Source organism: Macaca nemestrina, chromosome X (genome assembly GCF_043159975.1).
Source record: "Macaca nemestrina isolate mMacNem1 chromosome X, mMacNem.hap1, whole genome shotgun sequence".
Lineage (NCBI taxonomy): Eukaryota > Metazoa > Chordata > Mammalia > Primates > Cercopithecidae > Macaca > Macaca nemestrina.
This window is the reverse complement of record NC_092145.1, coordinates 136774406-136789468: the sequence shown is the minus strand read 5'-3', so window position 1 is coordinate 136789468 and position 15063 is coordinate 136774406. Positions and strand designations below refer to the sequence as shown.

Genomic DNA, 15063 nt, shown 5'->3' with positions numbered 1-15063 from the left:
TCACTTGAGGTCAGGAGTTCAAAGACCAGCCTGGTCAACATGGTGAAACCTCGTGTCTACTAAAAATACAAAAATTAGCCAGGCATGGTGGTGCATGCCTGTAGTCCCGGCTACTTGGGAGGCTGAGGCAGGAAAATCACCTGAACCCAGGAGGCGGGGTTGTGGTGAGCCTGAGATCATACCACTGCACTCCAGCCTGGATGACATAGCAAGACTCTGTCTCAAAAAAAAAAAAAAAGGAACCCCATCAGGAGGGACCTTCTGCACCTACCCATCCTGCTGCTGCCCTCAAAAGGGACCATCCACCTGGAGGGGCCTGCAAACCACTCTGGCTACCCACAGACATCCCTACCACCCCACTCATCCTGCTTGGTGAACCCCTCTGATGCTACTCACCTCAGGCCTTTCTATACCCAGAGCTCGGGGGAAAAGACCTGCTAGTGCACATGTGTATGTGCGTGGCTGCATGAAATATTTGTGAAAAAGAACTAAGGTGTCAAATTATTTTAATACTACCAAGCTCTCCCCAGGAAAAGGAAGAAGAGAGATAGAAACAAACAAAATCAGAGAACTAGGACCCACTGTAGCAGATATCCTCATGCTGCTGCTCTGGCCAGGAGAGCACGGTCTCCAATCCTCCTTAGGATGGTCACCCTAGTGGGTGTGCCGGGGACAAACTCTCGGCACTGTAGGAACGTACCCACAGCACAGAAAAAGTTTTCTTTGGACCTGGAAGACTTCCCTAGGGCCACGCTCTAACCACGGAGAGGGAGGGGGAAGCTCCTCTCACTCACTTCTACATTCCTATCTCCCTAACAATAGCTGAAATCCCAACACCCTGGCCTTGGGATGTTCATCAATCTCAAACACTATCTAAATAAGACCGAATGCTCTTTTGAACAGCTTTGCAAGAAATGAGGTGAAAGAAGTTTAGGGGAAAATGTTGGTTCATACGTTTATGACAAAAAATAAGCTGGAAATTTAATTCTGACATATTCTGCATGAGACGGGAGGAGGGCATGAAGACTGTGACATGAGTTGCTTTCACAGGTGAGCTGGTAGTGCCACCAGGGCAGTGTCTACCCTCCAGATTAAAAAATAACAGCCATTAGCAGGGCACGGCAGCTCATGCCTATAATCCCAGCACTTTGGGGGGCACCAAGGGAGGTGGATGGCTTGAGTTCAGGAGTTCAAGACCAGCCTGGGCAACATAGTGAAACCCCATCTCGGCCGGGCGCGGTGGCTCAAGCCTGTAATCCCAGCACTTTGGGAGGCCGAGGCGGGTGGATCACGAGGTCAGGAGATCGAGACTATCCTGGCTAACATGGTGAAACCCCGTCTCTACTAAAAATACAAAAAACTAGCCGGGCGTGGTGGCGGGCGCCTGTAGTCTCAGCTACTTGGGAGGCTGAGGCGGGAGAATGGCGTGAACCCAGGAGGCGGAGCTTGCAGTGAGCCGAGATCATGCCACTGCACTCCAGCCTGGGAGACACAGCGAGACTCCGTCTCAAAAAAAAAAAAAAGAAACCCCGTCTCTACTAAAAATACAAAAATTACCTGGGCATGGTGGCAGGCGCCTGTAATCCCAGCTACTTGAAAGACTGAGGTGAGAGGATCACTTGAGCCCAGGAGGTCCAGGCTGCAGTGAGCTATGATCACACCACTGCACTCCAGCCTGGGTGACAGAGTGAGACCCTGTCTCAAAAAAGAAATCAACTTAAAAAAATAAAATAAGGCTGGGCGTGGTAGCTCACACCTGTAATCCCAGCACTTTGGGACATTGAGGCAAGCCAATCACTTGAGGTCAGGAGTTGGAGACCAGCCTGGCCAACACGATGAAACCCCATCTCTACTAAAAATACAAAAATTAGTTGGGCGTGGTGGTGCACATCTATAATCCCAGCTACTTGGGAGGTTGAGGCAGGAGAATCATTTGAATCCAGGAGGCGGAGCGTGCAGTGAGCTGAGATTGTGCCACTGCACTCCAGCCTGGGCGACAGAGCAAGATTCTATCTCAAACTAAACTAAACTAAAGTAACAACTATTGCATGTAGAGGGAAGATTTTTTAAATTGGAGGAATAGGACTGATACAGTTTTAATGATTCTATCCTCCAAATCTCATGTTGAAATGTGAATCCCCATGCTGGGAGGTGTTTGGGTCATGGGGGTGGATCCCACATGAATGGCTTGGTGCCCTCCCAGTGGTAATGAGTAATTTCTCACTCTGTTAGTTCACACGAGGGCTGGTTGTTTAAAAGAGCCTGGCATCTCTCTAGCTCCCTCCCTCACCATGTGACGCACCTGCTCCCCCTTTGCTTTCCACCACGATTGGAAGCTTTCTGAAGCCCTCAACAGAAATAGATGCTGATGCCATGCTTCTTGTACAGCTTACAGAACTGTGAGCCAAATAAACCGCTTTTCTTTTTTTTTTTTTTTTTTTTGAGATGGAGTCTCGCACTGTCACCCAGGCTGGAGTGCAGTGGCTCGATCTCAGCTCACTGAAAGCCCCGCCCCCCAGGTTCACGCCATTCTCCTGCCTCAGCATCCCAAGTAGCTGGGACTACAGGCGCCTGCCACCACGCCTGGCTAATTTTTTTGTATTTTTAGTAGAGACGGGGTTTCACCGTGTTAGCCAGGATGGTCTCGATCTCCTGACCTTGTGATCCGCCTGCCTCGGCCTCCCAAAGTGCTGGAATTACAGGCGTGAGTCGCCATGCCCAGCACCTCTTTATAATTACCCAGCCTCAGATATTCCTTTAGAGCAATGCAAAACAAACTAATACAGGGACCAAACTAGTCTCTATGGTTCTTTTACTGCGGTCTGATTACAGGGTTCATAAACTTTCTTCATTAGGAACGATGGTAACGTCAGAATTTTATATCATAAACATTAAGTTTCCAACCAGTGAAACTTCAAGTAGTTCATAACAAACTCATCTCATCATAGCAAAGTATTTTATCAGCCTTTATTTCCTATAGATATTTTATAATTTAGCAGTATAGTAATACTTTTAAGTTGGCATTTGTTAGCATTTAATTTTAAGCATTTTTAAAGTTTTTGTCATCACTGAAGTCATGACAAATCAAGAAGGTAATAAAATCTCTATTAAATCACTGCCGTATTTACTGTGATTAATATAGCCTGATCTTTTTTTTTTTTTTTTTTTTTTTGAGACGGAGTCTCGCTGTGTCGCCCAGGCTGGAGTGCAGTGGCCGGATCTCAGCTCACTGCAAGCTCCGCCCCCCGGGTTTACGCCATTCTCCTGCCTCAGCCTCCCGAGTAGCTGGGACTACAGGCGCCCGCTACCTTGCCCGGCTAGTTTTTTTTTTTGTATTTTTTAGTAGAGACAGGGTTTCACCGTGTTAGCCAGGATGGTCTCGATCTCCTGACCTCATGATCCGCCCGTCTCGGCCTCCCAAAGTGCTGGGATTACAGGCTTGAGCCACCGCGCCCGGCCTAGCCTGATCTTAATAGTGAAATGTTTAGGAACAGTTTCTCAGGTGTGAAAGACTTTAAAATTTTGCTCTTTCTGGACCGAAGAACAATAGAGATTTGATCAAGTAAATGTGCCTATAAAGGATAACTTCTTTTTTTTTACCAAGATTATACAATTTCTATTTATGTTTAAAATCAAATATGATAACCGTATCAATTATACATTAAGAAAGCCATATTTAGGAACCAACTCATTATTCTGAAACCTGGTAAATGAAGGGAAAGAATGAAACATATATTCTATCTCTGCTTTATGAGCTGACTGTTAAACCCACAAAATTGCACCTACCTCTAGCCAAAAGGAGTCCAATAAGGCCAGCAAAACCAATAACACCAAGTCTTGGAAAAAATCCAGGAGGTGCATTTTGGAGATAATCATAGCTGTCTACAATAGAATTAGACCAGGAAGCAGTTCCATAAATTTCTCATTAAAAAACAAAACAAAAAGTCTTATACAGTATATAATATGTATATACAATATCAAGGGCTTTTCAAATCACATATTCTCTGCATTCTGCTACTGTACTTCTTTTCAACATATTCTTTTTATGTAACATATAAACAAGATTTACTATTCACATAACAAGTGTCCAATTTTCTTTTCTTTCTTTTTTTTTTTTTTTGAGATGCAGTTTTGCTCTTGTTGCCCAGGCTGGAGTGCAATGGTATGATCTCAGCTCACAGCAACCTCTGCCTCCCGAGTTCAAGCGATTCTCCTGCCTCAGCCTCGAGTAGCTGGGATTCCAGGCGCCCACCACCTCACCCGGCTAACTTTTGTATTTTTAGTAGAGATGTGCTTTCACCATGTTGGCTAGGTTGGTCTCGAACTCCTGACCTCAGGTGACCCACCCGCCTCAGCTTCCCAAAGTGCTGGGATTACAGGTGTGAGCCACTGCGCCTGCCTGCAAGTGTCCAATTTTCAACTACCTTTGGTCTAACAACTTACTGACAATGAAGTAATGTTAAATTACTTTCATATTCCTGAAAGCAACAGATCTGAATCAGCAATTTGCACAGGGAGGAATACAAACACAGGGATCCTATGCTATTCAAATTCTTGTTATGTAAACACAAAAACAGAATAGATTTGGATAAATCTTTGGATAGATCTATTGCTATCTGAAGCTTTGCTACTTGCTCTCTGAAACTCAGGAACCAAAAACAAGCTGTGAGTGATGGCTCATCCCTATAAGCTCAACACTTTTCAAGGGTAAGGCAGAAGAATCACTTGAGTCCAGGAGTTCAACGCTGCAGTGAGCTAGGTCCGCACCACTGTACTCCAGCCTGACAGCCTGAGCCACAGAGCAAGACACAGCCTCTTAAAAAAAAAAAAAAAAAAAAAAAAAAAAAAGGCCAGGCGCGGTGGCTCACTCCTGTAATCCCAGCACTTTGGGAGGCCGAGGGGGGAGGATCACAAGGTCAGGAGTTCGAGACCAGCCTGACCAACATGGTAAAACCCCATCTCTACTAAAAATACAAAAAAATTAGCTGGGCGTGGTAGCACATGCCTGTAATCCCAGCTACTCAGGAGGCTGAGGCAGGAGAATTACTTGAACCCGAGAGGTGGAGGCTGCAGTGAGCCAAGATCATGCCACTGCACTCCAGCCTGGGTGACAGAGTGAGACTCCTCAAAAGAAAAAAAAAAGAAATCAAATACCTTAGACTCAGAAAAATAAGTATCCTTTGCCATCTGAACTCATTATTCAAACTCAAGAACAGAATAAATTTGGATAATAAAGGAAACTTGTAAGTTCACTCAGGAAATAGCCACTGTTGACCACCGCTGATGGTGATAGAATCAATAAAAATAAGTACAACATGTGAACCTATTCATCATGCCTGAACATGCCTTCTGACTTCATTCACATAATGCCTCCTCTCCTTTCCACTGAGCCAATCCCACCTCATAAAAGCCAGCTTGAGTCCTACCTCTACACAAAAGCCTTTCCTAAGCTCATCAGTCCATACCTCTCTCCCTCCTCTAAAGTCCCATCATATTTATTCTCTGTACCATCACTTGGTACCTAATCCTATAGTACCCTGTGTTTAATTATTCAGGTGTGTATCTGGTGTCTCCCCAAGGAGAATGTAAGCTCCATAATGATGGATTGCTTATACTCCTGTGTTATCTTCCTTCAGTGGTAATAACGGATGTTCATTCAATAGATATTTATTAAGAATGATGGCCGGGTGTGGTGGTTCACACCCGTAATCCCAGCACTTTGGGAGGCCAAGGTAGGAGGACTGCTTGAGTCCAGGAGTTCAAGAACAGCCTGGGCAACATGGCAAAACCCTGTCTCTCCAAAAAGTTTTAAAAAAATTAGCCAGGGGTGGTGATGCATGTCTGTGGTCCCAGCTACTTGGGAGGCTGAGGTGGGAGGATTGCTTCAGTCCAGGAGGTCAAGGCTGCAGTGAGCTATGATCATGCCACTACACTACAGCCTAGGTGACTGAGACCCTGTCTCCAAACAAAAACAGGCCAGGCGTGGTGGCTCACGCCTGTAATCCCAGCACTTTGGGAGGCTGGTGAGGGTAGATCACAAAGTCAGGAGTTCGAGACCAGCCTGACTAACATGGTGAAACCCCGTCTCTACAGAAAATACAAAAATTAGCCAGGCGTAGTGGCGTGTGCCTGTAATCCCAGCTACCCAGGAGGCTGGGGCAGGAGAATCACTTGAACCTGGGAGGCAGAGGTTGCAGTGAGCCGAGATCATGCCATTGCACTCCAGCCTGAGCAACAGAGCAAGACTCCGTCTCAAAAAAAAAAAAAAAAAAAAAAAAAAAAAATCACACTGCCAGGAGTTGATAAATACTGGATGAATTAACAAATGATTTTTAGCTAGGTCATGACTTAAACAAAGCCCTTGTCTCCTTCTCAATCTCATCTTCAGCACTCCCTATCTGCTTAGGGTTCCTCAAACATCCAATACCAACTCACACCTCTAAGCCTGATCATGCTGTGACCAGTGCGCAATGCCTGCTTCCAGCAGTCCCATCCCCACCTTTTGGTGTGGCTAACACTGTTCCTTCAAGATTCACTTCAGAAATCCTTCCCTGACTGCTCCCACCTCCTCAATTTCGATTAAACTAATTTCCTTCCTCTGAACCTTCAATAACGGTCTGTGATTATCTCTGTATTTGCACTAGTACTGAATAATGTGTTACATGCATCTCAGTGGTTGTGACCACTGTCTTAACCAATCTCAATTTTCAAGGTCTGGCAGAATGGTGACTTGAAAATATATGCAGAACTGAAGTAATAAACTGGAAAATTCAGTAATTCTGTCCCCTAAGTAATACCAGATACATGCCAGTTTTCCTTTTCCTGGGTTCTTTGGGAAATGTGATCATTTTAAATACGACTATAGGACTTGTATTATGTTTGCATTAATTACTGTCTGGCCTGTTACTTATTTTGCCTTTAGCCTAGTTTTTACTTTCCATCCTCTAGTCTGGGTCATTTGAGGCAATTTTTTACTTCCCTTTATTTTTGCCTACTAGCCCAGTGTTGCTCAATTCTAGATGTGTACACAGAGCAGTTGACAGAGGGACACCCAGATGGCTGTGGTGAGCTGGGCCAAAGTGGGTAAATCACAAAGAAAGGGGAAAGAAGATATGTTTTAAGACTGCACAGAGTCTGGGCAACAAAGTGAGACCCTGTCTCTACAAAAAAATGGAAAAAATTAGCTGGGTGTGATGGCACATGCCTGTAATCCTAGTTATTCGGGAGGATGAGCTGGGAGGATTGCTTGAGCCCAGGAAGTCGAGGCTGCAGTGAGCTATGATCATATCACTGCATTCCAGCCTAGATGACAGAGTAAGTTCCTGTCTCAGAAAAATTTAAACAAGAGACCTCTCAGCCACACACGTACAGATAAAAGACTATATCAGGAGTTCTCTAGTTTCCTCAGATAAAAATGAAGATAATAAGGTATCTGTCAGGTTGTTATGAGGATTAAATTAATATATATATATATATATATTTCAAATTTTTGTGGGTACATAGTAGGTATATATATTTACGGAGTAAAGGAGGTATTTTGGTTCAGCCATACAATGCATAATAATCACATCAGGGTAAATGAGGTATCCTTTACCTCAAGTATTTATCATTTTTCTTTGTGTTACAAGCATCCCAATTCTACTCTTTTAGTTTATTTACAATAACTAAAAGAGTATAGCTTTTTTAGTTAAATAAAATGTACAATAAGCCAGGCATGGCGGCTCACACCTGTAATCCCAGCACTTTGGGAGGCCGAGGTGGGTGGATCGCCTGAGGTCAGGAGTTCGATACCAGCCTGACCAATATGGTGAAACCCGTCTCTACTAAAAATACAAAAAATAGGCTGGGCGTGGTGGTGTGCGCCTGTAGTGCTAGCTATTCGGGAGGCTGAGACAGAATTGCTTGAACCTGGGAGGCGGAGGTTGCAGTGAGCCAAGACAGTGCCACTGCACTCCAGCCTGGGCAACAGAGTGAGAATCTGTCTCATAGAAATAAAAAATAATAAAATAATAAAAAATAAAATGTACAATAAAGTCTTGTTGACTGCAGTCACCCTACTGTGCTATCAAATACTAAGTATTATTCATTCTAACTATATTTTTGTACTCATTAACCATCCTTACTCCTCCCCCAATAAACTGGAATTTTTAAAGCACTTAGAATAGTACCTGACATTTAAGTCTTAAATAAGTGTTTATGAAATTAATAAAATTAAGATGTTACTTATTAACATGCCTTAATAATTTAAAGAACAAGTAGGGGGCCGGGTACAGTGGCTCACACCTATAATCCCAATACTTTGGGCCAAGGTGGGCAGATCACTTGAGGTCAGGAATTTGAGACCAGCCCGGCTAACAAGGTGAAACCCTGTCTCTACTAAAAATACAAAAATTAGCTGGACATGGGGTGCACGCTTGTAATCCCAGCTACTCGGGAAGCTGAGGTGGGAGAATCGCTTGAACCTGAGAGACAAAGGTATTAGTGAGCTGAGATTGTGTCACTGCACTCTAGCCGGAGTGACAGTGAGATTTTGTCTCAAAAAAAAAAAAAAAAAAAAGAACCAGTAGGCAGCTATTACTATGTCTGTCTTCTAATGATAAATTTATCTGACAGTCTCAGAAATATCAGGACATCAATACACTATGATGATCTTAGCAAAGAAATAAACTGTATTCATGTTTATTTTGTTCTATCATGGAAACAAACCCTTGTAAAAACAAGATTTTGTTTCCGAGATACCGAATAAGGGGAATGAAATACGATCGGCAGCTTTACTAAATTCACCAGTCTCTGATGAACATTAGTCAGAACATGGACTGTGAATCCAGTTTGTGAGTATATGTGATAAGTGGCCCACAACTGAAAAACAATCAAGGAAAATAAAACCAAATGAAAAAAAAAAATGTAAGAACACTATCAATTATGCAATAAGACCTTTCACAGGAGTACCAGCTCAGCTCCTTCCTGCTTCAAAACTTCTAGAGCATGTAATTGCAATGCAAATGAACTATTCCGATTCAGAAAATCTATTGATGAATTAGTATGGTGTATTACACTGCACCTGGAAATGAGATTCTTTTTTTTTTTTTAAGCAGTGTATCTGTACTTGCTAGCCCAAGAATCCTAACGATCTGGAAGAGACTTACCTGACTATTTGGGGACACTAGTTGCCTGAAATCTGATGAAAACAACAGTTCCTCTTCCCAGAAAAATCCACATAGCTCTGAAATTCTGCATATACTTTTAAGGAATCCACAGATTTCTTGGAGCTCATTCATGGAACTCCGATTAAAGAGTTCAATGTTAATGAAGTAGCTGATTATGCCTAATTTAAAATCAACTTACCTAACCCCCATTGAACCAAATTTTGCATCTTGGGCTTAGTTTGGGAGTACGTTTCCTAAAAAGGTAAAAAGAAACTGAATGAAACTATTCACAGGATCTGCTGATTAGAAAGTTAACAGAATAAATATACTTGTCTTTACTGAATAAATTATCATGTTATTAACACTTTTTGAACAAAGGGATACACTGTCTATCTGGGTCTTTTTGTTTGTTTTTCCTATTATAATCTTCCCTTCACTGCAAATAACTCAGCAGAATGGCTTATTACTGCCACAGGAAGCAGATTCCAAGCAGAGTGGTTTCAACAATCCAGCCGTTTCACTCTTCCATTAAAATGGAAAAAACAGACTAAAAACCAATCTCCTTGATACTTAACTGGCAAGCTTTTCTCCATGAGATTAAATCTGTCTTTCATATTAACTACTTCCTGATCTGCCATTAATTAGAGCCTACATCTGGAAACTGCCCATTTGAAGCAAGAATGACCAGCTTTAATGAGACAAAGAAGCCTATAGCCCAAAGCAAATGAGGTGTCAACATTCTCTTAAAAACAATAAAAAGGCTTTGTGGCCAGGAATGATGGCTCCCTCCTGTAATCCCAGCACTTTGGGAAGCCAAGTTGGGCAGATCACCTGAGGTCAGGAGTTGGAGACCAGCCTGACAAACATGGTGAAACCCTGTCTCTACTAAAAATACAAAAATTAGCCGGGTGTGGTGGCACGCGCCTCTAGTCCTAGCTACTCAGGAGGCTGAAACAGGAGAGTCACTTGAATCCAGGAAGCGGAGGTTGCAGTGAGCCGAGATGGTGCCACTGCACTCCAGCCTGGGTGACAGAGCGAGACTCTGTCTCCAAAAAAAAAAAAAAAAAGGCTTTCTACATGAACATCACATGACCCTAAAGAAAACAAGGGGACCGCAAGAAGGTACCCACCTTCAAGAAGTCTACAGTGAAGACAAGAAGAAATACATGGGTATCAGAAGGTATCAAAACTAGTTGCCATTTGGAAAAGGATTTTTTTATTTTTATTTTTATTAATTTTTTTTTTTTTTTTGAGATAGAGTTTCGCTCTTGTCGCCCAGGCTGGAGTGCAGTGGCGCAATCTCTGCTCACTGCAACCTCCGCCTCCTGGGTTCAAGTGATTGTCCTGCCTCAGCCTCCTGAGCAGCTGCGATTACAGGCGCCCACCACCACACCCAGCTAATTTTCGTATTTTTGGTAGAGACAGAGTTGCACTATGTTGGCCAGGCTGGTCTCCAACTCCTGACCTCAGGTGATCCGCCTGCCTCAGCCTCCCAAAGTGCTGGGATTATAGGCGTGAACCACTGCGCCCCGCCTGGAAAAGGATTTGTTTTGTGTGCTTCAGTTCAAGTCAGGACAAGCTATCCTCATTCTTTTAAATGACCTGAAACAATAAATGCCGAATTAGGCAGAAGATCTAAAGAACTGAATATCACTTCATTAGAATCCATTATTTCACACCTGTAATCCCAGTACTTTGGGAGGCTAAGGCAGGAGTATCTCGTGAGGTCAGGAATTTGAGACCAGCCTGGGCAACAGCAGAGACCCCATCTCTACAAAAAAATAAAAATATTAGCTGGGCATGGTGGTATGTGTCTGTAGTCCGAGCTACTTGAGAGGCTGAGGTGGGCAGATCTCTTGAGCCCAGGAGTTCGAGATCAGCCTGGGCAACACGGTGAAACCTTGTCTCTACTAAAAAAAAAAAAAAAGAAAAAAGAAAAGAAAGGAAAGGAAAGGAAAAGAAAGGAAAGGAAAGGAAAGGAAAAGAAAAGAAACGAAACCTTCAGATCAATATCTAGAATGATTGCCCACTTCTTTTGATAGCTTAATATTTTTACTATTAAAAAAAATTTAAGGCTGGGCACAGTGGGTCATGCCTGTAATCTCAGCACTTTGGGAGGCCGAGGTGGGTGGATCACAAGGTCAAGAGATCAAGACCATCCTGGCCAACATGGTGAAATCCCATCTCTACTAAAAATACAAAAATTAGCTGGGTGTAGTGGCACATGCCTGTAGTCCCAGCTACTTGGCAGGCTGAGGCAGGAGAATCACTTGAACCCGGGAGGTGGAGGTTGCAGTGAGCTGAGACTGCGCCACTGCACTCCAGTCTGGCGACAGAGCGAGACTCCGTCCCAAAAAAACAAAAACAAAAAACAAAAACAAACTTAAATTGGTTCTTCAAGAAAAGGGCCAGAAATTCCTGGTCTGAAAAAGGAACCAGGAATTAGAAATATTCCTATTCACGAAGACTTTGTTCTACCCAGGAAAATAAAACCATTATAATTACAAAAGCTATTATAATTACGAGAAAGTTTTTATATTTAGTAGTAGTGGAAATAAACATGTAGATAACTAATCTATCATCCAGAGAGCTATTTTGCTGCACTGAGTATCACGCATGGAAGAAAAGGTAAAAAACAAAAAGCAACCTTAGGCTAAAAGGTACAAAGTACTTTTATTGCCAAAAAAAAAAAAAAAAAGACAGACTACAAATAACAGTAGTCATGCCTACATGATACAAAAATATCCACACAAATTTGCTGACTATATCTTAACTACCAGAAGTTTAAAAATCTTTTAGAACAAGAGAATAAAGTCTAGTCATTTTACAACACATTATGTATAAAGTCTTTAGGTATTACTTAACTCAATAATATGGTTATGATACTTAAGTATAACGGCCTAATTTATATTGTTGATAGAGTCCATGCTTACTATTTTCTTTCTAAATTGGTGAACAAAAGTTCAACAGCAGCATAGGCAAAGGAAATTAAAAATTTTTAAACAAGCTCTGGATGAAAATTGAATTTAGGCCAGGCATGGTGGCTCACACCTATAATCCCAGCACTTGAGGAGGCCAAGGTGGGCAGATCACTTGAGGTCAGGAGTTCAAGATCAGCCTGGCCAACATGGCGAAACCCCATCTCTACTAAAAATACAAAAATTAGCCAGGCATGGTGGCTCGTGCCTATAATCCCAGCTACTCGGGAGGCTGAGGTGGGAGAATTGCTTGAACCCGGGAGGTGGAGGTTGCAGTGAGCCGAGAGCACACTACTGCACTCCAGCCTGGGCAACAGAGCGAGAATCCGTCTCAAAAAACAAACAAAATAAAAAAACAAAAACCAGGCCGGGCGCGGTGGCTCAAGCCTGTAATCCCAGCACTTTGGGAGGCCGAGACGGGCAGATCACGAGGTCAGGAGATCGAGACCATCCTGGCTAACACGGTGAAACCCCGTCTCTACTAAAAAATACAAAAAACTAGCCGGGCGAGGTGGCGGGCGCCTGTAGTCCCAGCTACTCGGGAGGCTGAGGCAGGAGAATGGCGTAAACCCGGGAGGCGGAGCTTGCAGTGAGCTGAGATCCGGCCACTGCACTCCAGCTCAGATGACAGAGCGAGACTCCGTCTCAAAAAAAAAAAAAACAAAAACAAAAACCAAAAAACCAAAAAGACTAAATTTATAAATCTCAAGCAAGGTAAATCTAGACAATTTCCCACACATCTACATCTATTAGTTTTTATTAAATTTGTCCTCAATTTTCAAAATCAGGATCAAGTATAGCAAATATATGTATCAAAGCCTACAAAAGCATTCTATAGATTGTAAACGTTGGTTACTTATGTTAAAAATCACATAAATACTTTTCATTTACGTAATGACAAATGCCTGACCTAAAACGCAGGCAGGGACAGACACCCATCTGTATATGTAGTTCTTTGGTCACTAGGACAAACAATTCAGTAATCTAGTATGGAATTCTACCCTATTTTAGTATCTACCCTCCTATTATGGCATTCAAAATGCCATTTCCACTCCTGGTTTAAGTGGCACTGATTTGTATACTGGGGGAGAAAAACTTCGCAATTTTTATGTAAGTGTTTACACTGCATCTTTTTCCTTTGTTTAGAGTTCCAGGCCACAAGCCTCCCCTGGTAGACAACAATGTTTTCATAACTGCAAGCAACAAGGTAGTTCCTAGCCCCTCTGCTCTCTAGTCAAGGTGTTACGCACTGCCCAGGGAGAGGGAAATTCTCTCTGCAGCTGTGGCAACAGCTGTCACCAGGAAGCTAGAGCATCTCTACACCCCCTCCTCAGATGGCACTGAAGAACATCTGTAAGTCAGGCACTTTTAACTTGGAGCCTGTTATTTAAAATTTTTTTGTGGGTATGCAGTAGGTACACACATTTATGGGGTACATGAGACGTGTTGACACAGGCATGCAATGTGAAATAAGCACAATATGGAGAATGGGGAATTCATCCCCTCAAGCATTTATCCTTAGTGTTACAAACAATCCAATTACACTCTTTAAGTTATTTTAAAATGTACAATTAAATTATTGACTGTAGTCACCCTGTTGTGCTATCAAATAGTAGATTTTATTCATTCTTGCTATTTTTTTTTTGCACCCAGTAGCCATCCCCACCTTTCCCCCAGACCCCCACCCACTACCCTTCCCAGCCTCTGTCAGCCATCTCAGGGCCCTTTATCATGCCTTTTTCCAAAAACATGCAGCCAATACAGACTTTTCTCTATTGACTCTAAACAGAAATGCGTTCACTCCATTTTCAGAACAGTTGTACCTGACACCAGGTTGTGTATGGCTCGCAATAGTGTCGGAGCTGTGAGATGCTTTCTTCAAGCTGGCTCCTTGCCTCCTCCACATACTTCGATTGACCCTCGGGAACTGAATAGAGTGAAAGCTGCACACATTAAAACAAAACAAATATTTAAAAGACGTATTTTCTACAGGATAAATTTACCAAATTTGTAAGTATTTAATATAATATTTCTAATAATTCATGAATTACAGTGACTCTGTGGTCGGGTGTGGTGGTTCACGCTTGTAATCCCAGCACTTTGAGAAGCCAAGGCAGGCGGATCACTTAAGGTCAGGAGTTCGAGACCAGCCTGGCCAACATGCCGAAACCCCATCTCTACTAAAAATACAAAACTTAGTCAGGTGTTGCGGTAGGCGCCTGTAAACCCAGCTACTCGAGAGGCTGAGGCAGGATAATCGCTTGAACCTGGGAAGTGGAGGGAGCGGTAAGCCAAGATCTTGCCACTGCACTCCAGCCTGGGCGAGAGTGAGACTCCATCTCAAAAACAGTAATAACACTTCATGAATTCCAGTGACTCTTAAGGGTTACGAGCAACCTGAACTTTACCTCGAACCATCTCTGCACCTTATTTCCTTAATCAACAAGGCCAAGGCCAAAAGGGCAGGGCTATGAGGTGTCCTACCTTCTCCCCACCCACTGACTGCAAACAAAGCAGCTCCTCTTTATCCATTTTATATACTGGTATTTGGTATTCCACCTTAGATTGAGTTTGGAAAAAGGATTTTATTACTCTAAAGGGTGGGTAAAGGGGTTAAAAAAGCTTGAGAGTAACCAAAGGGCATGTCATTCAGTTCAAATGATTGGTCTGATGTTAATCAAAGCAGGAGAGCAGGTTTGTTCCCCACCCAGAGAACTTCTCACAGCCACGGCTGGCTGCCTTCTTCACCCTCAAAAAATGCCACTGTGCCAAGGCCTGAGAAGAGAGTAAAGGGCAAAAGATAAGCTAATTAGCTTTATGTAAACACCAATCAAGTAACCCTACCCAGGACTGAAGGTAGATCCTTACCTCACTTTATTCAAAGGCAACAGAAACTGAATATCCAAAATAGTTAGTGGGAAGTACAGACCAAAAAGGAA

At 42.9% G+C, this 15063-nt stretch overlaps 1 protein-coding gene across 2 annotated transcripts in view; it reads right to left on the bottom strand.

The window, feature by feature from the left end:
• LOC105478233 (apolipoprotein O) overlaps positions 1-15063 on the bottom strand; it is a 75315-nt gene that overhangs the window by 32297 nt on the left and 27955 nt on the right. For both annotated transcript variants that reach the window (XM_011735356.3, XM_011735355.2), the window contains exons 3-5: positions 13948-14067; positions 9346-9400; positions 3787-3882 (exon numbers count right to left, since the gene is read on the bottom strand). In XM_011735356.3, coding sequence (XP_011733658.1) covers positions 3787-3882; positions 9346-9400; positions 13948-14067 — 271 coding nt within the window. The remainder of the gene's footprint in view (positions 1-3786; positions 3883-9345; positions 9401-13947; positions 14068-15063) is intronic.